Source organism: Heptranchias perlo, unplaced genomic scaffold (assembly GCF_035084215.1).
Source record: "Heptranchias perlo isolate sHepPer1 unplaced genomic scaffold, sHepPer1.hap1 HAP1_SCAFFOLD_258, whole genome shotgun sequence".
Classification (NCBI taxonomy): domain Eukaryota; kingdom Metazoa; phylum Chordata; class Chondrichthyes; order Hexanchiformes; family Hexanchidae; genus Heptranchias; species Heptranchias perlo.
This window is the reverse complement of record NW_027139270.1, coordinates 187,303-212,632: the sequence shown is the minus strand read 5'-3', so window position 1 is coordinate 212,632 and position 25,330 is coordinate 187,303. Positions and strand designations below refer to the sequence as shown.

The following is a 25,330-nucleotide window of genomic DNA, read 5'->3' as shown; positions in this document are numbered from 1 at the left end:
ATAGAACCAACAGAACCATTGGAAACAATAGAACCAATAGAACCATTGGAAACAATAGAACCATTGGAACCAATAGAACCATTGGAAACAATAGAACCATTGGAACCAATAGAACCATTGGAACCAATAGAACCAGTGGAAACAATAGAACCATTGGAAACAATAGAACCATTGGAACCAATAGAACCATTGGAACCAATAGAACCAGTGGAAACAATAGAACCATTGGAACCAATAGAACCATTGGAACCAATAGAACCAATAGAAACAATAGAACCAGTGGAAACAATAGAACCAGTGGAACCAATAGAACCAATAGAACCAGTGGAAACAATAGAACCATTGGAACCAATAGAACCATTGGAACCAATAGAACCAATAGAAACAACAGAACCATTGGAACCAATAGAACCAGTGGAAACAATAGAACCATTGGAAACAATAGAACCATTGGAACCAATAGAACCATTGGAACCAATAGAACCAGTGGAAACAATAGAACCATTGGAACCAATAGAACCATTGGAACCAATAGAACCAATAGAAACAATAGAACCAGTGGAAACAATAGAACCAGTGGAACCAATAGAACCAATAGAACCAGTGGAAACAATAGAACCATTGGAACCAATAGAACCAATAGAAACAACAGAACCAGTGGAAACAATAGAACCAGTGGAACCAATAGAATCATTGGAACCAACAGAACCAATAGAACCATTGGAACCAATAGAACCAGTGGAACCAACAGAACCAATAGAATCATTGGAACCAAAAGAACCAATAGAACGAATGGAACCAATAGAACCAAAACAATCAACGGAACCAATAGAACCAACAGAAACATTGGAACCAGTAGAACCAATAGATAACCAATAGAACCATTGGAACTAATAGAACCATTTGAACCAATAGAACCAACAGAACCATTGGAACCAATAGAACAAATAGAACCATTGGAACCAATAGAACCATTGGGACCAATAGAACTAGTGTAACCATTGGAACCAATAGAAACATTGTAACCAATTGAACCAATAGAATCACCAGAAACAATGGAACCAACAGAACCAATGGAACAATTGGAACCAATAGAACCAATAGAACCATTGGAACCAATAGAACCGTTGGAACCTATGGAAACAATAGGGCCAACAGACACAATAGGAACAACAGAACCAATAGAACCAACAGAACCAATAGAACTATTGGGACCAATAGAATCATTGGAACCAATAGAACCATTGGAAATAATAAAACCAAAAGAACCATCAGAATCAATAGAACCAATAGAACAATTGGAACTCACAGAACCAATAGAGCGATTGGAACCAATAGAACCAACAGAACCAGTGGAACCACTGGAACCAATAGAACCATTGGAACCAATAGAACCAATAGAACCATTGGAACCAGTTGAAACAATAGAACCAATGGAACCAACAGAACCAATAGAAACATTGGAACCAGTAGAACCAATAGATAACCAATAGAACCACTGGAACCAACAGAACCACTGGAAGCAATAGAACCAAAAGAACCAACAGAACCATTGGAACCAACAGAACCAATAGAATCATTGGAACCAAAAGAACCAACAGAACCATTGGAACCAACAGAACCAATAGAACGATTGGAACCAACAGAAACATTGGAACCAACAGAACCAATAGAACCATTGAGACCAATAGTAACAGTGGGACCAACAGAACCATTGGAAACAACAGAACCAAAAGAACCATCAGAATCAATTGAACCATTGAAACCCACAGAACCAATAGAAACATTGGAACCAATAGAACCACTGGAACCAATGGAAACAATAGAACCATTGGAACCAACTGAACCATTAGAATCAACAGAACCAATAGAACCAACAGAACCATTGGAACCAATAGAACAAATAGAACCATTGGGACCAATAGAACTAGTGCAACCATTGGAACCAATAGAAACATTGTAACCAATTGAACCAATAGAATCACCAGAAACAATGGAACCAACAGAACCAATGGAACCAATAGAACCGTTGGAACCTATGGAAACAATAGGGCCAACAGACACAATAGGAACAACAGAACCAATAGAACCAACAGAACCAATAGAACCTTTGGGACCAATAGAAACATTGGAACCAATAGAACCATTGGAAATAATAAAACCAAAAGAACCATCAGAATCAATAGAACCAATAGAACCATTGGAACCCAGAGAACCAATAGAGCGATTGGAACCAATAGAACCAGTGGAACCAACAGAACCAATAGAATCATTGGAACCAAAAGAACCAATAGAACGAATGGAACCAATAGAACCAAAACAATCAACGGAACCAATAGAACCAAGAGAAACATTGGAACCAGTAGAACCAATAGATAACCAATAGATTCATTGGAACTAATAGAACCATTGGAACCAATAGAACCAATAGAACCAGTGGAAACAATAGAACAATTGGAACCAATAGAACCATTGGAACCAATAGAAACAATAGAACCAGTGGAAACAATAGAACCAGTGGAACCAATAGAATCATTGGAACCAACAGAACCAATAGAATCATTGGAACCAAAAGAACCAATAGAACGAATGGAACCAATAGAACCAAAACAATCAACGGAACCAATAGAACCAAGAGAAACATTGGAACCAGTAGAACCAATAGATAACCAAAAGAACCATTGGAACTAATAGAACCATTTGAACCAATAGAACTAATAGAACCATTGGAACCAATAGAACCAATAGAATCAGTGGAAACAATAGAATCATTGGAACCAATAGAACCATTGGAACCAATAGAACCAATAGAAACAATAGAACCAGTGGAACCAATAGAACCATTGGAACCAATAGAACCAGTGGAACCAACAGAACCAATAGAATCATTGGAACCAAAAGAACCAATAGAACGAATGGAACCAATAGAACCAAAACAATCAACGGAACCAATAGAACCAAGAGAAACATTGGAACCAGTAGAACCAATAGATAACCAATAGAACCATTGGAACTAATAGAACCAGTGGAACCAACAGAATCATTGGAACCAACAGAACCAATAGAACCACTGGAACCAATAGAACCATTGGAACCAATAGAACCAGTGGAACCAACAGAACCAATAGAATCATTGGAACCAAAAGAACCAATAGAACGAATGGAACCAATAGAACCAAAACAATCAACGGAACCAATAGAACCAAGAGAAACATTGGAACCAGTAGAACCAATAGATAACCAATAGAACCATTGGAACTAATAGAACCATTTGAACCAATAGAACCAACAGAACCATTGGAAACAATAGAACCAATAGAACCATTGGAAACAATAGAACCAATAGAACCATTGGAACCAATAGAACCATTGGAACCAATAGAATCATTGGAAACAATAGAAACAATAGAACCAGTGGAAACAATAGAACCAGTGGAACCAATAGAATCATTGGAACCAACAGAACCAATAGAACCATTGGAACCAATAGAACCAGTGGAACCAACAGAACCAATAGAATCATTGGAACCAAAAGAACCAAAAGAACGAATGGAACCAATAGAACCAAAACAATCAACGGAACCAATAGAACCAAGAGAAACATTGGAACCAGTAGAACCAATAGATAACCAATAGAACCATTGGAACTAATAGAACCATTTGAACCAATAGAACCAACAGAACCATTGGAACCAATAGAACAAATAGAACCATTGGAACCAATAGAACCATTGGGACCAATAGAACTAGTGCAACCATTGGAACCAATAGAAACATTGTAACCAATTGAACCAATAGAATCACCAGAAACAATGGAACCAACAGAACCAATAGAACCGTTGGAACCTATGGAAACAATAGGGCCAACAGACACAATAGGAACAACAGAACCAATAGAACCAACAGAACCAATAGAACCAACAGAACCAATAGAACCAACAGAACCAATAGAACCTTTGGGACCAATAGAAACATTGGAACCAATAGAACCATTGGAAATAATAAAACCAAAAGAACCATCAGAATCAATAGAACCAATAGAACCATTGGAACCAATAGAACCAATAGAACTAATAGAACCAATAGAACCATTGGAACCAGTTGAAACAATAGAACCAAAACAATCAACAGAACCAATGGAACCAACAGAACCAATAGAAACATTGGAACCAGTAGAACCAATAGATAACCAATAGAACCACTGGAACCAACAGAACCACTGGAAGCAATAGAACCAATTGAACCATTGGAACCAACAGAACCAATAGAATCATTGGAACCAAAAGAACCAACAGAACCATTGGAACCAACAGAACCAAAAGAATCATTGGAACCAAAAGAACCAATAGAACCAATAGAACGATTGGTACCAACAGAAACATTGGAACCAACAGAAACATTGGAACCAATAGAACCATTGAGACCAATAGTAACAGTGGGACCAACAGAACCATTGGAAACAATAGAACCAAAAGAACCATCAGAATCAATTGAACCATTGAAACCCACAGAACCAATAGAACGATTGGAACCAATAGAACCACTGGAACCAATGGAAACAATAGAACCATTGGAACCAACAGAACCAAAAGGACCAACAGATCCAATAGAACCAACAGAAACAATGGAACCATTGGAACCAATAGAACAAATAGAACCATTGAAACATATGGAACCAATAGGGCCATCAGAACCAATAGGAAGAACAGAACCAATAGAACCAATAGAACCAACAGAACCAATAGAAACATTGGAACCAATAGAACCACTGGAACCAATAGAAACAATAGAACCATCAGAACCAACAGAAACAATAGAACCATTAGAATCAATAGAACCATTGGAACCAATGGAACCAATGGAACCACTGGAACCAATAGAAAAATTAGATCCATTGGAACCAATAGAACCATTGGAACCAAAAGATCCAACAGAATCATTGGAACCAAAAAGGACCAATAGAACCATTGGAACCAATAGAAACATTAGAACCAATAGAACCATTGGAACCAATCGAACCACTGGAACCAATCGAACCAACAGAACCAATAGAATCAATAGAACCAACAAAACTAATAAAACCAATAGAACCAACAGAACCAATAGAATCAATAGAACCAACAAAACTAATAAAACCAATCGAACCAACAGAACCAATAGAATCAATAGAACCAACAAAACTAATAAAACCAATAGAACCAACAGAACCAATAGAACCAATAGCACCAACAGAACCATTACAACCAATAGTGCAGTAGATGTTATATATATGGCCTTTCAAAAGGCATTTGATAAAGTTCCACATAACAGACTTATTCAGAAAATAGAAGCACATGGGATTAAAGGGATGGTGGTAATTTGGGTACGTAATTGGCTAAGGGATAGGAAGACAGTGGAAACCAAGTCATTAGATGTATTCAAGGAGATAGATATATTTCTTAATGCTGAAGGGATCAAGGGATATGGGGAAAAAGCGGGAACAGGGTACTGAGTTAGACGATCAGCCATGATCATTTTGAATGGCGGAGCAGGCCCGAAGGGCTGAATGGCCTAATCTTGCTCCTATTTTCTATGATTCTTAGCGGAGAGGTCAATAACCAGGGGGCATAGATTTAAAATGATTGGTAGAAGGATTAGAGCGAAAATGAGGAAAGATTTTTTCACCCAGAGGGTGGTGGGGGTCTGGAACTCACTGCCTGAGAGGGTGGGAGAGGCAGAAACCCTCAACTCATTTAAAAATCCCTGGATGTGCACCTGAAGAGCCGTGACCTGCAGGGCTACGGACCAAGTGCGGGAAAGTGGGATTAGGCTGGGTGGCTCGTTTCTCAGCCGGTGCGGACACGATGGGCTGAATGGCCTCCTTCTGTGCTGTAAATTTTCTATGATTCTAAACCTTTACAAATCACTGGTTCGGCCTCAGCTGGAGTATTGTGTTCAGTTCTGGGCACCGCACTTTAGGAAAGATGTGAAGGCCTTAGAGAGGGTGCAGAGGAGATTTACTAGAATGATTCCAGCGATGAGGGACTTTAGTTATGTGGAGAGACTGGAGAAGCTGGGGTTGTTCTCCTTGGAACAGAGAAGGTTAAGGGGAGATTTAATCGAGGTATTCAAAATCATGAAGGGTTTTGATAGAGTAAATAAGGAGAAACTGTTTCACTGGCAGGAGGGTCGGTAACCAGAGGACACAGATTAAATATAAATTGCAAAAGAACCAGAGGGGAAATGAGGAAAAATCTTTTCACACAGAGGGTTAAGATCTGGAACGCACTTTCTGAAAGGGCGGTGGAAGCAGATTCCACAGGAACTTTCAAAAGGCAATTGGACATGTACTTGAAGAGGACTCATTTAAAGGGATATGGGAAAAAGCTGGGGTGTGGGACTAAATTGGACAGCTCTTTCAATTAAAGAGCTGGCACAGGCTTGATGAGCTGAATGGCCTCCTTCTATGCTGTAAGATTCTATGATTCAATGAGAGTGATATCTGACAGTGCTTGAAGTGATCCATCCAGGCAATGGAGGACCAGGTACTCTCAACTCTGTGTCCCTTGGTCTGAAGGGAGTGAAGATGCGAGTTGTACCAAGGGGACGGACTGTGATGGGAAACATAGGAATATAGGAACAGGAGTAGGCCATTCAGCCCCTCGTGCCTGCTCCGCCATTTGATAAGATCATGGCTGATCTGTGATCTAACTCCATATACCTGCCTTTGGCCCATATCCCTTAATACCTTTGGTTGCCAAAAAGCTATCTATCTCACATTTAAATTTAGCAATTGAGCTAGTATCAATTGCCGTTTGTGGAAGAGAGTTCCAAACTTCTACCACCCTTTGTGTGTAGAAATATTTTCTAATCTCACTCCTGAAAGGTCTGGTTCTAATTTTTAGACTGTGCCCCCTACTCCTAGAATCCCCAACCAGCGGAAATAGTTTCTCTCTATCCACCCTATCCGTTCCCCTTAATATCTTATAAACTTCGATCAGATCACCCCTTAACCTTCGAAACTGCAGAGAATACAACCCCAATTTGTGTAATCTCTCCTCGTAACTTAACCCTTGAAGTCCGGGTATCATTCAAGTAAACCTACGCTGCACTCCCTCCAAGGCCAATATGTCCTTCCGAAGGTGCGGTGCCCAGAACTGCTCACAGTACTCCAGGTGCGGTCTAACCAGGGTGAATGTTTTTCCAGTGACAAGGGAATCAAAGGTGGAAGTGAGGGAGTGATCGAGAAAATCAACAGATTTCTGAGGGCAGTGGGAATTTGACAGTAAAGTTGCATCTGACCTGTGGGAAGCTATTTTTCTGGGGGGGGGGGGGGATGCAGAACGCAGGAGGGTTTGATGGGGGTACTGGGATATGGGTGGTGAAGGATTCGATTCACTCAACGTGATATCAAGAAACGGCTGAGTGCACTGGATACAGCAAAGGCTATGGGCCCCGACAACATCCTGGCTGTAGTGCTGAAGACTTGTGCTCCAGAACTAGCTGCGCCTCTAGCCAAGCTGTTCCAGTACAACTACAACACTGGCATCTACCCGACAATGTGGAAAATTGCCCAGGTATGTCCTGTCCACAAAAAGCAGGACAAATCCAATCCGGCCAATTACCGCCCCATCAGTCTACTCTCAATCATCAGCAAAGTGATGGAAGGTGTCATCGACAGTGCTATCAAGCGGCACTTACTCACCAATAACCTGCTTACCGATGCTCAGTTTGGGTTCCGCCAGGACCACTCGGCTCCAGACCTCATTACAGCCTTGGTCCAAACATGGACAAAAGAGCTGAATTCCAGAGGGGAGGTGAGAGTGACTGCCCTTGACATCAAGACAATATTTGACCGAGAGTGGCACCAAGGAGCCCGAGTAAAATTGAAGTCAATGGGAATCAGGGGCAAACTCTCCAGTGGCTGGAGTCATACCTATCACAAAGGAAGATGGTAGTGGTTGTTGGAGGCCAATCATCTCATCCCCAGGACATTGCTGCAGGAGTTCCTCAGGGCAGTGTCCTAGGCCCAACCATCTTCAGCTGCTTCATCAATGACCTTCCCTCCATCATAAGGACAGAAATGGGGATGTTCGTTGATGATTGCACAGTGTTCAGTTCCATTCACAACCCCTCAGATAATGAAGCAGTCCGTGCCTGCATGCAGCAAGACCTGGACAACATCCAGGCTTGGGCTCATAAGTGGCAAGTAACATTCGCGCCAGACAAGTGCCAGGCAATGACCATCTCCAACAAGAGAGAGTCTAACCACCTCCCCTTGACATTCAACGGCATTACCATCGCCGAATCCCCCACCATCAACATCCTGGGGGTCACCATTGACCTGAAACTTAACTGGACCAGCCACATTAATACTGTGGCTACAAAAGCAGGTCAGAGGCTGGGTATTCTGAGGCGAGTGACTCACCTCCTGACTCCCCAAAGCCTTTCCACCATCTACAAGGCACAAGTCAGGAGTGTGATGGAATACTCTCCACTTGCCTGGATGAGTGCAGCTCCAACAACACTCAAGAAGCTCGACACCATCCAGGACAAAGCAGCCCGCTTGATTGGCACCCCATCCACCACCCTAAACATTCACTCCCTTCACCACCGGCGCACAGTGGCTGCAGTGTGTACCATCCACAGGATGCACTGCAGCAACTCGCCAAGGCTTCTTCAACAGCACATCCCAAACCCGCGACCTCTACCACCTAGAAGGACAAGGGCAGCAGGCACATGGGAACAACACCACCTGCACGTTCCCCTCCAAGTCACACACCATCCCGACTTGGAAATATATCGCCGTTCCTTCATCGTCGCTGGGTCAAAATCCTGGAACTCCCTTCCTAACAGCACTGTGGGAGAACCTTCACCACATGGACTGCAGCAGTTCAAGAAGGCAGCTCACCACCACCTTCTCAAGGGCAATTCGAGATGGGCAATAAATACTGGCCTTGCCAGCGATGCCCACATCCCATGAACGAATAAAAAAAAAGGCAGTGGGGTTTGATGGGGGTACTGGGATTTGGGTGGTGAGGGATATAATGCAGTGGGGTTTGATGGGGGTACTGGGATAATGGTGGTGAGGGATACAAGGCAGTGAGGTTTGATGGGGGTACTGGGATATGGGTGGTGAGGGATACAAGGCAGTGGGGTTTGATGGGGGTACTGGGATATGGGTGGTGAGGGATACAAGGCAGTGGGGTTTGATGGGGGTACTGGGATATGGGTGGTGAGGGATACAAGGCAGTGGGGTTTGATAGGGGTACTGGGATATGGGTGGTGAGGGATACAAGGCAGTGGGGTTTGATGGGGGTACTGGGATATGGGTGGTGAGGGATACAAGGCAGTGGGGTTTAATGGGGGTACTGGGATATGGGTGGTGAGGGATACAAGGCAGTGGGGTTTGATGGGGGTACTGGGATTTGGGTGGTCAGGGATACAAGGCAGTGGTCAGAGATTAGAGAGAAAGCATCAGGGATGAGCTTAGTTAGAGGGAAACCAGGAAGAACAGTCATCGCAGCCAGTGAATGCTCCTCTGGCCCTCTCCCTACACTTACCTCCTGTCACATTTCACAAAGGTTCCTTCACTATCCTTCCCGCAGTTCCCATAATCATTCCCAGCAGCGTTCACATCTTCAAAACAGGCTGTCGGTGCAGGCCTGGCACCTAAAGTTTGCCGATGACACAAAGAGAGGCAGCAGTGTAAACAGTGTAAACATAAAATTACAAAGCGTCATTGATAGATTCGGTGAATGGGCAAAACTGTGGCAAATGGAATTCAATGTAGACAAATGTGAGGTCATCCACTTTGGATCAAAAAAGGATAGAACAGGGTACTTTCTAAATGGTAAAAAGTTAAAAACAGTGGATGTCCAAAGGGACTTAGGGGTTCAGGTACATCGATCATTGAAGTGTCATGAACAGGTGCAGAAAATAATCAATAAGGCTAATGGAATGTTGGCCTTTATATCTGGAGGACTGGAGTACAAGGGGGCAGAAGTTATGCTGCAGCTATACAAAACCCTGGTAGACCGCACCTGGAGTACTGTGAGCAGTTCTGGACACCGCACCTTCGGAAGGACATATTGGCCTTGGAGGGAGTGCAGCGTGGGTTTACTAGAATGATACCCGGACTTCAAGGGTTAAGTTACGAGGAGAAATTACACAAATTGGGGTTGTATTCTCTGGAGTTTCGAAGGTTAAGGGGTGATCTGATTGAAGTTTATAAGATATTAAGGGGAACAGATAGGGTGGATCGAGAGAAACTATTTCCGCTGGTTGGGGATTCTAGGAGTAGGGGACACAGTCTAAAAATTAGAGCCAGACCTTTCAGGAGTGAGATTAGAAAACATTTGTACACACAAAGGGTGGTAGAAGTTTGGAACTCTCTTCCGCAAACGGCAATTGATACTAGCTCAATTGCTAAATTTAAATGTGAGATAGATAGCTTTTTGGCAATCAAAGGTATTAAGGGATATGGGCCAAAGGCAGGTATATGGAGTTAGATCACAAATCAGCCATGATCTCATTGAAAGGTGGAACAGGCTTGAGAGGCTGAATGGCCTACTCCTGTTCCTATGTTCCTAAAGTGTGAAAAATATTAACACAAAAATGGTCTGCAAAGATCCTGATGAGCTCGCTGTAAACGGGCACTCATGAGCTCACTGTAAACGGACATAAACATAAGAACATAAGAAATAGGAGCAGGAGTAGGCCAATCGGCCCCTCGAGCCTGCTCCGCCATTCAATAAGATCATGGCTGATCTGATCCCAACCACAAATCTAAAGAACACAAGAAGTCGGAGCAGGACCCGGCCACTCAGCCCCTGGGCCCTCTCCGCCATCCACAGGGCATTGACCGATCCGAACTCAGCTTCATGTCCAATTTCCTGCCCGCTCCCCGTAACCCCAAATTCCCTTTACTTCTCGGAAACTGTCTATTTCTGTTTTAAATTTATTTAATGATGTAGCTTCCACAGCTTCCTGGGGCAGCAAATTCCACAGACCGACTACCCTCTGAGTGAAGAAGTTTCTCCTCATCTCAGTTTTGAAAGAGCAGCCCCTTATTCTAAGATTATGCCCCCTCGTTCTAGTTTCACCCATCCTTGGGAACATCCTTACCGCATCCACCCGATCAAGCCCCTTCATAATCTTATATGTTTCAATAAGATCGCCTCTCAATCTTCTGAACTCCAATGAGTAGAGTCCCAATCTACTCAACCTCTCCTCATATGTCCACCCCCTCATCCCCGGGATTAACCGAGTGAACCTTCTTTGTACTGCCTCGAGAGCAAGTATGTCTTTTCTTAAGTATGGAGACCAAAACTGTATGCAGTATTCCAGGTGCGGTCTCACCAATACCTTATATAACTGCAGCAATACCTCCCTGTTTTTATATTCTATCCCCCGAGCAATAAAAGCCAACATTCCGTTGGCCTTCTTGATCTTGAGGGGCACAGATAGGATGGATACTAAGGAGCTTTTTCCCTTCGTTGAGGGTTCTATAACAAGGGGACATAGATTCAAGGTAAAAGGCGGGAGGTTTAGAGGGGATTTGAGAAAGAACTTTTTCACCCAGAGGGTGGTTGGAGTCTGGAACTCACTGCCTGAAAGGGTTGTGGAGGCAGGAACCCTCACAACATTCAAGAAGCATTTGGATGAGCACTTGAAATGCCATAGCATACAAGGCTACGGACCAAATGCTGGAATATGGGATTAGAGTAGACAGGGCTGATGGCCGGCGCGGATACGATGGGCCGAAGGGCCTCTATCCGTGCTGTATGACTCTATGACTCTATCACTCGTGAGCTCGCTGTAAACGGGCATTGGTGAGCTTGCTGTAGACGGGCACTCGTGAGCTCACTATAAATGGGCACTCGTGAGCTCGCTGTAGACGGGCACTCGTGAGCTCGCTGTAGACGGGCACTCGTGAGCTCGCTGTACATGGTCACTCGTAAGTTCGCTGCAGACGGGCACCAGCGAGGTCACTGCAAACGGGTATCTTGAGCTTGCTGTAAACAGGCACAAGCTCGCTCGTTGTAAACTGGCACTCGTGAGCTAACTGTAAACGAGCACTAGTGAGCCCACTGTAAACTGGCACTAGGGAGCTCGCTGTAAATGGGCACCAGCTCGTTCGCTGTAAATGGGCACTAGTCAGCTGACTGAAAATGGGCACTAGTGAGCTCACTGTAAACGGGCACGAGAGAGCTCGTTGTAAATGGGCACCAGTGAATTTGTTGTTAACGGGCACTGGTGAGCTGACTGAAAATGGGCACTAGTGAGCTCACTGCAAACGGGCACTAGTGAGCTCACTGTAAATGAGCACTGGTAAGCTCGCTGTAAATGGGCACTAGTGAGCTCACTGTAAACGGGCACTAGTGAGCTTACTGTAAACGGGCACTAGTGAGCTCGCTGAAAATTGGCACGAGTGAGCTCGCTGAAAATTGGCACGAGTGAGCTCGCTGTAAACAAGCATTGGTGAGCTCACTGTAAACGGGCACGAGAGAGCTCGTTGTAAACGGGCAGCAGCGAATTCGCTTTTAACGAGCACTGGTGAGCTGACTGAAAATGGGCACTAGTGAGCTCACTGTAAACGGGCATTAGTGAGCTCGCTGTAAACGGGCATGAGAGACATCGCTGTAAACGGGCACTAGTGAGCTCACTGTAAACGGGCACTAGTAAGCTCGCTGAAAATTGGCACGAGTGAGCTCGCTGTAAACAAGCACTAGTGAGCTCACTGTAAACAAGCACTAGTGAGCGCGCTGTAAACAAGCACTAGTGAGCGCGCTGTAAACAAGCACTAGTGAGCTCACTGTAAACAAGCACTAGTGAGCGCGCTGTAAACAAGCATTAGTGAGCTTACTGTAAACGGACACTAGTAAGCTCACTGAAAACGGGCACGAGTGAGCTCGCTGTAAATGGGCACAAATGATACAGTCCTGTAATACTGTCCCACAGCACTGAGATACAGTCCTGCAATACTGTCCCACAGCACTGAGATACAGTCCTGCAATACTGTCCCACAGCACTGAGATACAGTCCTGTAATACTGTCCCACAGCTCCGAGATACAGTCCTGTAATACTCTCCCACATCTCTGAGCTACAGTCCTGTAATACTCTCCCACCGCACTGAGCTACAGTCCTGTAATACTCTCCCACAGCTCTGAGGTACAGTCCTGTAATACTCTCCCACAGCACTGAGATTCAGTCCTGTAATACTGTCCCACAACACTGAGATAACAGTCCTGTAATACTGTCCCACAGCTCTGAGGTACAGTCCTGTAATACTCTCCCACAGCTCTGAGGTACAGTCCTGTAATACTCTCCCACAGCACTGAGATAACAGTCCTGCAATACTGTCCCACAGCTCTGAGATACTTTCCTGTAATACTGTCCCACAACACTGAGATAACAGTCCTGTAATACTGTCCCACAGCTCTGAGATACAGTCCTGTAATACTCTCTCACAGCTCTGAGATACAGTCCTGTAATACTCTCTCACAGCTCTGAGATACAGTCCTGTAATACTCTCCCACAGCTCTGAGGTACAGTCCTGTAATACTCTCCCACAGCACTGAGATAACAGTCCTGCAATACTGTCCCACAGCTCTGAGATACTTTCCTGTAATACTGTCCCACAGCTTAGAGATATAGTCCTGTAATACTCTCCCACAGTAGTGAGATAGTCCTGTATTACTGTCCCACTGGACTGAGATACAGTCCTGTAATACTGTCCCACAGCACTGAGAAACATTACTGCAATGCTCTCCCACAGTTCTGAGATACAGTCCAGTAATACTGTCCCACAGCTCTGAGATGCAGTCCTGTAATACTGTCCCACAGCACTGAGATACATTCCTGTAGTACTCTCCCACAGCTCTGACACAGTCCTGTAATATTGTCCCACAGCTCTGAGATACAGTCCTGTAATACTCTCCCGCAGCTCTGTGATAGAGTCCTGTAATACTGTCCCACAGCACTGAGAAACATTACTGCAATGCTGTCCCACAGTTCTGAGATACAGTCCAGTAATACTGTCCCACAGCTCAGAGATACAGTCCTGTAATGCTGTCCCACAGCACTGAGATACATTCCTGCAGTACTCTCCCACAGATCTGAGATACAGTCCTGTAATACTGTCCCACAGCTCTGATATAGTCCTGCAATATTGTCGCACAGCTCTGAGAAACATTACTGCAATGCTCTCCCGCAGCTCTGAGATACAGTCCTGTAATACTCTCTCACAGCTCTGAGATACAGTCCTGTAATACTCTCACAGCACTGAGATACAGACCTGTAATACTCTCTCACGGCTCTGAGATACAATCCTGTAATACTCTCTCACAGCACTGAGCTACAGTCTTGTAATACTCTCTCACAGCACTGAGATACAGTCCTGTAATACTCTCTCACAGCTCTGAGATACAGTCCTGTAATACTCTCTCACACCTCTGAGATACAAACCTGTAATAGTCTCCCACAGCTCTGAGATACAGTCCTGTAATACTCTCTCACAGCTCAGATACAGTCCTGTAATTCTCTCCCACAGCTGAGATACAGTACTGTAATATTCTCCAACAGCTCTGAGATACAGTCCTGTAATACTCTCCCACCGCACTGAGCTACAGTCCTGTAATACTCTCCCACAGCTCTGAGGTACAGTCCTGTAATACTCTCCCACAGCACTGAGAGACAGTCTTGTAATACTCTCTCACAGCTCTGAGATACAGTCCTGTAATACTCTCTCACAGCTCTGAGATACAGTCCTGTAATACTCTCTCACAGCACTGAGATACAGTCCTGTAATACTCTCTCACAGCTCAGATACAGTCCTGTAATTCTCTCCCACAGCTGAGATACAGTACTGTAATATTCTCCCACAGCTCTGAGATACAGTCCTGTAATACTCTCTCACAGCACTGAGGTACAGTCCTGTAATACTCTCTCACAGCACTGAGATATAGTCCTGTAATACTCTCTCACAGCTCTGAGATACAGTCCTGTAATACTCTCTCACAGCTCGGAGATACAGTCCTGTAATACTCTCTCACAGCACTGAGATACAGTCCTGTAATACTCTCTCACAGCTCTGAGATACAGTCCTGTAATACTCTCTCACAGCACTGAGATACAGTCCTGTAATACTCTCTCACAGCTCAGATACAGTCCTGTAATACTCTCTCACAGCACTGAGATACAGTCCTGTAATACTCTCTCACAGCTCTGAGATACAGTCCTGTAATACTCTCACACATCTGAGATACAAACCTGTAATAGTCTCCCACAGCTCTGAGATACAGTCCTGTAATACTCTCTCACAGCACTGAGATACAGTGCTGTAATACTCTCTCACAGCACTGAGATACAGTCCTGTAATACTCTCTCACAGCTCTGAGATACAGTCCTGTAATACTCTCTCACAGCACTGAGATACAGTCCTGTAATACTCTCTCACAGCTCAGATACAGTCCTGTAATACTCTCTCACAGCACTGAGATACAGTCCTGTAATACTCTCTCACACATCTGAGATACAAACCTGTAATAGTCTCCCACAGCTCTGAGATACAGTCCTGTAATACTCTCTCACAGCTCAGATACAGTCCTGTAATTCTCTCCCACAGCTGAGATACAGTACTGTAATATTCTCCCACAGCTCTGAGATACAGTCCTGTAATACTCTCTCACAGCTCTGAGATACAGTCCTGTAATACTCTCTCACAGCTCTGAGATACAGTCCTGTAATACTCTCTCACAGCACTGAGATACAGTCCTGTAATACTCTCTCACAGCTCTGAGATACAGTCCTGTAATACTCTCTCACAGCTCTGAGATACAGTCCTGTAATACTCTCTCACAGCTCAGATACAGTCCTGTAATACTCTCTCACAGCACTGAGATACAGTCCTGTAATACTCTGTCACAGCTCTGAGATACAGTAATGTAATTCTCTCTCACAGCTCTGAGATACAGTCCTGTAATTCTCTCTCACAGCTCTGAGATACAGTCCTGTAATACTCTCTCACAGCTCTGAGATACAGTCTTGTAATACTCTCTCACAGCTCTGAGATACAGTCCTGTAATACTCTCTCACAGCACTGAGATACAGTCCTGTAATACTCTCTCACAGCTCTGAGATACAGTCCTGTAATTCTCTCTCACAGCTCTGAGATACAGTCCTGTAATACTCTCTCACAGCTCAGATACAGTCCTGTAATACTCTCTCACAGCACTGAGATACAGTCCTGTAATACTCTCTCACAGCTCTGAGATACAGTCCTGTAATACTCTCCCACAGCTCTGAGATACAGTCCTGTAATACTCTCTCACAGCACTGAGATACAGTCCTGTAATTCTCTCTCACAGCTCTGAGATACAGTCCTGTAATACTCTCTCACAGCTCAGATACAGTCCTGTAATACTCTCTCACAGCACTGAGATACAGTCCTGTAATACTCTCTCACAGCTCTGAGATACAGTCCTGTAATACTCTCTCACAGCTCTGAGATACAGTCCTGTAATACTCTCTCACAGCTCTGAGATACAGTCCTGTAATACTCTCTCACAGCTCTGTGATACGGTCCTGTAATACTCTCTCACAGCTCTGAGATACAGTCCTGTAATTCTCTCTCACAGCTCTGAGATACAGTCCTGTAATACTCTCTCACAGCTCTGAGATACAGTCCTGTAATACTCTCTCACAGCTCTGAGATACAGTCCTGTAATACTCTCTCACAGCACTGAGATACAGTCCTGTAATTCTCTCCCACAGCTGAGATACAGTCCTGTAATACTCTCTCACAGCTCTGAGATACAGTCCTGTAATTCTCTCCCACAGCTGAGATACAGTCCTGTAATACTCTCTCACAGCTCTGTGATACAGTCCTGTAATACTCTCTCACAGCTCTGAGATACAGTCCTGTTATACTCTCTCACAGCTCTGAGATACAGTCCTGTAATACTCTCTCACAGCTCTGAGATACAGTCCTGTAATACTCTTTCACAGCTCTGAGATACAGTCCTGTAATACTCTCTCACAGCTCAGATACAGTCCTGTAATACTCTCTCACAGCTCTGAGATACAGTCCTGTAATACTCTCTCACAGCTCAGATACAGTCCTGTAATTCTCTCTCACAGCTCTGAGATACAGTCCTGTAATACTCTCTCACAGCTCTGAGATACAGTCCTGTAATTCTCTCTCACAGCTCTGAGATACAGTCCTGTAATTCTCTCTCACAGCTCTGAGATACGGTCCTGTAATACTCTCTCACAGCTCTGAGATACAGTCTTGTAATACTCTCTCACAGTTCTGAGATACAGTCCTGTAATACTCTCTCACAGCTCTGAGATACAGTCCTGTAATTCTCTCTCACAGCTCTGAGATACAGTCCTGTAATTCTCTCTCACAGCTCTGAGATACGGTCCTGTAATACTCTCTCACAGCTCTGAGATACAGTCCTGTAATACTCTCTCACAGCTCTGAGATACAGTCCTGTAATTCTCTCTCACAGCTCTGAGATACAGTCTTGTAATACTCTCTCACAGCTCTGAGATACAGTCCTGTAATACTCTCTCACAGTTCTGAGATACAGTCCTGTAATACTCTCTCACAGCACTGAGATACAGTCCTGTAATACTCTCTCACAGCTCTGAGATACAGTCCTGTAATTCTCTCTCACAGCTCTGAGATACAGTCCTGTAATACTCTCTCACAGCTCAGATACAGTCCTGTAATACTCTCTCACAGCACTGAGATACAGTCCTGTAATACTCTCTCACAGCTCTGAGATACAGTCCTGTAATACTCTCACAGCTCTGAGATACAGTCCTGTAATACTCTCCCACAGCTCTGAGATACAGTCCTGTAATACTCTCTCACAGCTCTGAGATACAGTCCTGTAATACTCTCTCACAGCTCTGAGATACAGTCCTGTAATACTCTCTCACAGCTCTGAGATACAGTCCTGTAATACTCTCTCACAGCACTGAGATACAGTCCTGTAATACTCTCTCACAGCTCTGAGATACAGTCCTGTAATACTCTCTCACAGCACTGAGATACAGTCCTGTAATACTCTCTCACAGCTCTGAGATACAGTCCTGTAATACTCTCTCACAGCTCTGAGATACAGTCCTGTAATACTCTCTCACAGCTCTGAGATACAGTCCTGTAATACTCTCTCACAGCTCTGTGATTCTGCCGCTCCATCACTGGTGCACAGTGTGAGGACGCACTCCGTTTAAATCTGGGCAGTTTCCTACCTGGTCCCCAGAGTTGCTCACACTGCTGGTGGTGAGTCTGACACATCCCAGTGTAACAGTACGCACGGCCGTCATCACAGCTCGAACCGTCCAGTCGGTACACGTTAAAGGGACAGTACGCCGAGGCCCCTGTGCAATATTCGGGCAAGTCACATGATCCAGCAGCATTTCGACACACGGTCCCCGCCGACTTCAACTGTGGGAGGGGTCAGAACAGATCATGTGACCAGAGAATTCCTCTAACTTTTCCTGCGAAGATCAACACATTACAATGAACCAGAAATTCCCATGACAAAACCAGCACCAGTCCGGATCTGATCCCTGTCGGGAGCGGACAGTCCGGATCTGATCCCTGTCTGGAGCGTACAGTCCGGATCTGATCCCTGTCGGGGGCGTACAGTCCGGATCTGATCGCTGTCGGGGGGTACAGTCCGGATCTGATCCCTGTCGGGAGCGGACAGTCCGGATCTGATCCCTGTCGGGAGCGTACAGTCCGGATCTGATCCCTGTCGGGGGCGTACAGTCCGGATCTGATCCCTGTCGGGGGCGTACAGTCCGGATCTGATCCCTGTCGGGAGCGGACAGTCCGGATCTGATCCCTGTCTGGAGCGTACAGTCCGGATCTGATCCCTGTCGGGGGCGTACAGTCCGGATCTGATCGCTGTCGGGGGGTACAGTCCGGATCTGATCCCTGTCGGGAGCGGACAGTCCGGATCTGATCCCTGTCGGGAGCGGACAGTCCGGATCTGATCCCTGTCGGGAGCGGACAGTCCGGATCTGATCCCTGTCGGGGGGTACAGTCCGGATCTGATCCCTGTCCGGGGCGTACAGTCCGGATCTGATCCCTGTCGGGGGGTACAGTCCGGATCTGATCCCTGTCGGGGACGTACAGTCCGGATCTGATCCCTGTCGGGAGCGTACAGTCCGGATCTGATCCCTGTCGGGGGCGTACAGTCCGGATCTGATCCCTGTCGGGGGCGTACAGTCCGGATCTGATCCCTGTCGGGAACGGACAGTCCGGATCTGATCCCTGTCGGGGGCGTACAGTCCGGATCAGGTCATCTGTCGGGAGCGGACAGTTCGGATCTGATCCCTGTCGGGGGCGTACAGTCCGGATCTGATCCCTGTCGGGAGCGTACAGTCCGGATCTGATCCCTGTCGGGGGCGTACAGTCCGGATCAGGTCATCTGTCGGGAGCGGACAGTCCGGATCTGATCCCTGTCGGGAGCGTACAGTGCGGATCTGATCCCTGTCGGGGGCGTACAGTCCGGATCTGATCCCTGTCGGGAGCGGACAGTCCGGATCTGATCCCTGTCGGGGGGTACAGTCCGGATCTGATCCCTGTCGGGAGCGGACAGTCCGGATCTGATCCCTGTCGGGAGCGGACAGTCCGGATCTGATCCCTGTCGGGGGCGTACAGTCCGGATCAGGTCATCTGTCGGGAGCGGACAGTCCGGATTGGATCATCTGTCGGGAGCGGACAGTCCGGATTGGATCATCTGTCGGGAGCGGACAGTCCGGATTGGATCATCTGTCGGGAGCGGACAGTCCGGATTGGATCAACTGTCGGGAGCGGACAGTCCGGATTGGATCATCTGTCGGGAGCGGACAGTCCGGATTGGGTCATCTGTCGGGAGCGGACAGTCCGGATTGGGTCAATGTCGGGAGTGGACAGTCCGGATTGGATCATCTGTCAGGAGCGGACAGTCCGTATTGGATCATCTGTCGGGAGTGGACAGTCCGGATTGGATCATCTGTCGGGAGAGGACAGTCCGGATTGGGTCATCTGTCGGGAGCGGACAGTCTGGATTGGATCATCTGTCGGGAGTGGACAGTCCGAATTGGATCATCTGTCGGGAGCGGACAGTCCGGATTGGATCATCTGTCGGGAGTGGACAGTCCGGATTGGGTCAATGTCGGGAGCGGACAGTCCGAATTGGATCATCTGTCGGGAGAGGACAGTCCGGATTGGGTCAATGTCGGGAGCGGACAGTCCGGATTGGATCATCTGTCGGGAGCGGACAGTCCGGATTGGATCATCTGTCAGGAGAGGACAGTCCTGATTGGATCATCTGTTGGGAGCGGACAGTCCGGATTGGATCATCTGTCGGGAGCGGACAGTCCGGATTGGGTCAATGTCGGGAGCGGACAGTCCGGATTGGGTCAATGTTGGGAGCGGACAGTCCGGATTGGGTCAATGTCGGGAGCGGACAGTCCGGATTGGATCATCTGTCGGGAGCGGACAGTCCGGATTGGATCATCTGTCGGGAGCGGACAGTCCGGATTGGATCATCTGTCGGGAGCGGACAGTCCGGATTGGGTCATCTGTCGGGAGCGGACAGTCCGGATTGGGTCATCTGTCGGGAGCGGACAGTCCGGATTGGGTCATCTGTCGGGAGCGGTCAGTCCGGATTGGATCATCTGTTGGGAGTGGACAGTCCGGATTGGATCATCTGTCGGGAGCGGACAGTCCGGATTGGATCATCTGTTGGGAGCGGACAGTCCGGATTGGGTCAATGTTGGGAGTGGACAGTCCGGATTGGGTCAATGTCGGGAGTGGACAGTCCGGATTGGGTCAATGTCGGGAGTGGACAGTCCGGATTGGATCATCTGTCGGGAGAGGACAGTCCGGATTGGGTCATCTGTCGGGAGCGGACAGTCCGGATTGGATCATCTGTCGGGAGAGGACAGTCCGGATTGGGTCATCTGTCGGGAGAGGACAGTCCGGATTGGATCATCTGTCAGGAGCGGACAGTCCGGATTGGATCATCTGTCGGGAGTGGACAGTCCGGATTGGATCATCTGTCGGGAGAGGACAGTCCGGATTGGGTCATCTGTCGGGAGCGGACAGTCTGGATTGGATCATCTGTCGGGAGTGGACAGTCCGGATTGGATCATCTGTCGGGAGAGGACAGTCCGGATTGGGTCATCTGTCGGGAGAGGACAGTCCGGATTGGGTCATCTGTCAGGAGAGGACAGTCCGGATTGGATCATCTGTCGGGAGAGGACAGTTCGGATTGGGTCATCTGTCAGGAGAGGACAGTCCGGATTGGATCATCTGTCGGGAGCGGACAGTCCGGATTGGGTCAATGTCGGGAGCGGACAGTCCGGATTGGATCATCTGTCGGGAGCGGACAGTCCGGATTGGATCATCTGTCGGGAGCGGACAGTCCGGATTGGGTCATCTGTCGGGAGCGGACAGTCCGGATTGGGTCAATGTCGGGAGTGGACAGTCCGGATTGGATCATCTGTCAGGAGCGGACAGTCCGTATTGGATCATCTGTCGGGAGTGGACAGTCCGGATTGGATCATCTGTCGGGAGAGGACAGTCCGGATTGGGTCATCTGTCGGGAGCGGACAGTCCGGATTGGATCATCTGTCGGGAGTGGACAGTCCGGATTGGATCATCTGTCGGGAGAGGACAGTCCGGATTGGGTCAATGTCGGGAGCGGACAGTCCGGATTGGATCATCTGTCGGGAGCGGACAGTCCGGATTGGATCATCTGTCAGGAGAGGACAGTCCTGATTGGATCATCTGTTGGGAGCGGACAGTCCGGATTGGATCATCTGTCGGGAGCGGACAGTCCGCATTGGGTCAATGTCGGGAGCGGACAGTCCGGATTGGGTCAATGTTGGGAGCGGACAGTCCGGATTGGGTCAATGTCGGGAGCGGACAGTCCGGATTGGATCATCTGTCGGGAGCGGACAGTCCGGATTGGATCATCTGTCGGGAGCGGACAGTCCGGATTGGATCATCTGTCGGGAGCGGACAGTCCGGATTGGATCATCTGTCGGGAGCGGACAGTCCGGATTGGGTCATCTGTCGGGAGCGGACTGTCTGGATTGGATCATCTGTCGGGAGTGGACAGTCCGGATTGGATCATCTGTCGGGAGAGGACAGTCCGGATTGGGTCATCTGTCGGGAGAGGACAGTCCGGATTGGGTCATCTGTCAGGAGAGGACAGTCCGGATTGGATCATCTGTCGGGAGAGGACAGTTCGGATTGGGTCATCTGTCAGGAGAGGACAGTCCGGATTGGATCATCTGTCGGGAGTGGACAGTCCGGATTGGATCATCTGTCGGGAGCGGACAGTCCGGATTGGGTCATCTGTCGGGAGCGGACAGTCCGGATTGGGTCATCTGTCGGGAGCGGACAGTCCGGATTGGGTCATCTGTCGGGAGCGGTCAGTGCGGATTGGATCATCTGTTGGGAGTGGACAGTCCGGATTGGATCATCTGTCGGGAGCGGACAGTCCGGATTGGATCATCTGTTGGGAGCGGACAGTCCGGATTGGGTCAATGTTGGGAGTGGACAGTCCGGATTGGGTCAATGTCGGGAGTGGACAGTCCGGATTGGGTCAATGTCGGGAGTGGACAGTCCGGATTAGATCATCTGTCGGGAGTGGACAGTCCGGATTGGATCATCTGTCGGGAGAGGACAGTCCGGATTGGGTCATCTGTCGGGAGCGGACAGTCCGGATTGGATCATCTGTCGGGAGAGGACAGTCCGGATTGGGTCATCTGTCGGGAGAGGACAGTCCGGATTGGATCATCTGTCAGGAGCGGACAGTCCGGATTGGATCATCTGTCGGGAGTGGACAGTCCGGATTGGATCATCTGTCGGGAGAGGACAGTCCGGATTGGATCATCTGTCGGGAGAGGACAGTCCGGATTGGGTCATCTGTCGGGAGAGGACAGTCCGGATTGGATCATCTGTCGGGAGAGGACAGTTCGGATTGGGTCATCTGTCAGGAGAGGACAGTCCGGATTGGATCATCTGTCGGGAGTGGACAGTCCGGATTGGATCATCTGTCAGGAGAGGACAGTCCGGATTGGATCATCTGTCGGGAGCGGACAGTCCGGATTGGATCATCTGTCAGGAGAGGACAGTCCTGATTGGATCATCTGTTGGGAGCGGACAGTCCGGATTGGATCATCTGTCGGGAGCGGACAGTCCGGATTGGGTCAATGTCGGGAGCGGACAGTCCGGATTGGGTCAATGTTGGGAGCGGACAGTCCGGATTGGGTCAATGTCGGGAGCGGACAGTCCGGATTGGATCATCTGTCGGGAGCGGACAGTCCGGATTGGATCATCTGTCGGGAGCGGACAGTCCGGATTGGATCATCTGTCGGGAGCGGACAGTCCGGATTGGATCATCTGTCGGGAGCGGACAGTCCGGATTGGGTCATCTGTCGGGAGCGGACAGTCCGGATTGGGTCATCTGTCGGGAGCGGACAGTCCGGATTGGGTCATCTGTCGGGAGCGGTCAGTCCGGATTGGATCATCTGTTGGGAGTGGACAGTCCGGATTGGATCATCTGTCGGGAGCGGACAGTCCGGATTGGATCATCTGTTGGGAGCGGACAGTCCGGATTGGGTCAATGTTGGGAGTGGACAGTCCGGATTGGGTCAATGTCGGGAGTGGACAGTCCGGATTGGGTCAATGTCGGGAGCGGACAGTCCGGATTGGATCATCTGTCGGGAGTGGACGGTCCGGATTGGATCATCTGTCGGGAGAGGACAGTCCGGATTGGGTCATCTGTCGGGAGCGGACAGTCCGGATTGGATCATCTGTCGGGAGAGGACAGTCCGGATTGGGTCATCTGTCGGGAGAGGACAGTCCGGATTGGATCATCTGTCAGGAGCGGACAGTCCGGATTGGATCATCTGTCGGGAGTGGACAGTCCGGATTGGATCATCTGTCGGGAGAGGACAGTCCGGATTGGGTCATCTGTCGGGAGCGGACAGTCTGGATTGGATCATCTGTCGGGAGTGGACAGTCCGGATTGGATCATCTGTCGGGAGAGGACAGTCCGGATTGGGTCATCTGTCGGGAGAGGACAGTCCGGATTGGGTCATCTGTCAGGAGAGGACAGTCCGGATTGGATCATCTGTCGGGAGAGGACAGTTCGGATTGGGTCATCTGTCAGGAGAGGACAGTCCGGATTGGATCATCTGTCGGGAGCGGACAGTCCGGATTGGGTCAATGTCGGGAGCGGACAGTCCGGATTGGATCATCTGTCGGGAGCGGACAGTCCAGATTGGATCATCTGTCGGGAGCGGACAGTCCGGATTGGGTCATCTGTCGGGAGCGGACAGTCCGGATTGGGTCAATGTCGGGAGTGGACAGTCCGGATTGGATCATCTGTCAGGAGCGGACAGTCCGTATTGGATCATCTGTCGGGAGTGGACAGTCTGGATTGGATCATCTGTCGGGAGAGGACAGTCCGGATTGGATCATCTGTCGGGAGTGGACAGTCCGGATTGGATCATCTGTCGGGAGAGGACAGTCCGGATTGGGTCAATGTCGGGAGCGGACAGTCCGGATTGGATCATCTGTCGGGAGCGGACAGTCCGGATTGGATCATCTGTCAGGAGAGGACAGTCCTGATTGGATCATCTGTTGGGAGCGGACAGTCCGGATTGGATCATCTGTCGGGAGCGGACAGTCCGGATTGGGTCAATGTCGGGAGCGGACAGTCCGGATTGGGTCAATGTTGGGAGCGGACAGTCCGGATTGGGTCAATGTCGGGAGCGGACAGTCCGGATTGGATCATCTGTCGGGAGCGGACAGTCCGGATTGGATCATCTGTCGGGAGCGGACAGTCCGGATTGGATCATCTGTCGGGAGCGGACAGTCCGGATTGGATCATCTGTCGGGAGCGGACAGTCCGGATTGGGTCATCTGTCGGGAGCGGACAGTCCGGATTGGGTCATCTGTCGGAAGCGGACAGTCCGGATTGGGTCATCTGTCGGGAGCGGTCAGTCCGGATTGGATCATCTGTTGGGAGTGGACAGTCCGGATTGGATCATCTGTCGGGAGCGGACAGTCCGGATTGGATCATCTGTTGGGAGCGGACAGTCCGGATTGGGTCAATGTTGGGAGTGGACAGTCCGGATTGGGTCAATGTCGGGAGTGGACAGTCCGGATTGGGTCAATGTCGGGAGTGGACAGTCCGGATTGGATCATCTGTCGGGAGTGGACAGTCCGGATTGGATCATCTGTCGGGAGCGGACAGTCCGGATTGGATCATCTGTCGGGAGCGGACAGTCCGGATTGGTTCAATGTCGGGAGCGGACAGT

General features: G+C 48.2%; 1 protein-coding gene across 2 annotated transcripts in view; it reads right to left on the bottom strand.

Annotated features, from left to right (window-relative positions):
• Positions 1-25,330, bottom strand: part of LOC137310523 (disintegrin and metalloproteinase domain-containing protein 33-like) — a 382,320-nt gene that overhangs the window by 170,398 nt on the left and 186,592 nt on the right. For both annotated transcript variants that reach the window (XM_067978293.1, XM_067978294.1), the window contains exons 14-15: positions 18,248-18,443; positions 9,543-9,651 (exon numbers count right to left, since the gene is read on the bottom strand). In XM_067978293.1, coding sequence (XP_067834394.1) covers positions 9,543-9,651; positions 18,248-18,443 — 305 coding nt within the window. The remainder of the gene's footprint in view (positions 1-9,542; positions 9,652-18,247; positions 18,444-25,330) is intronic.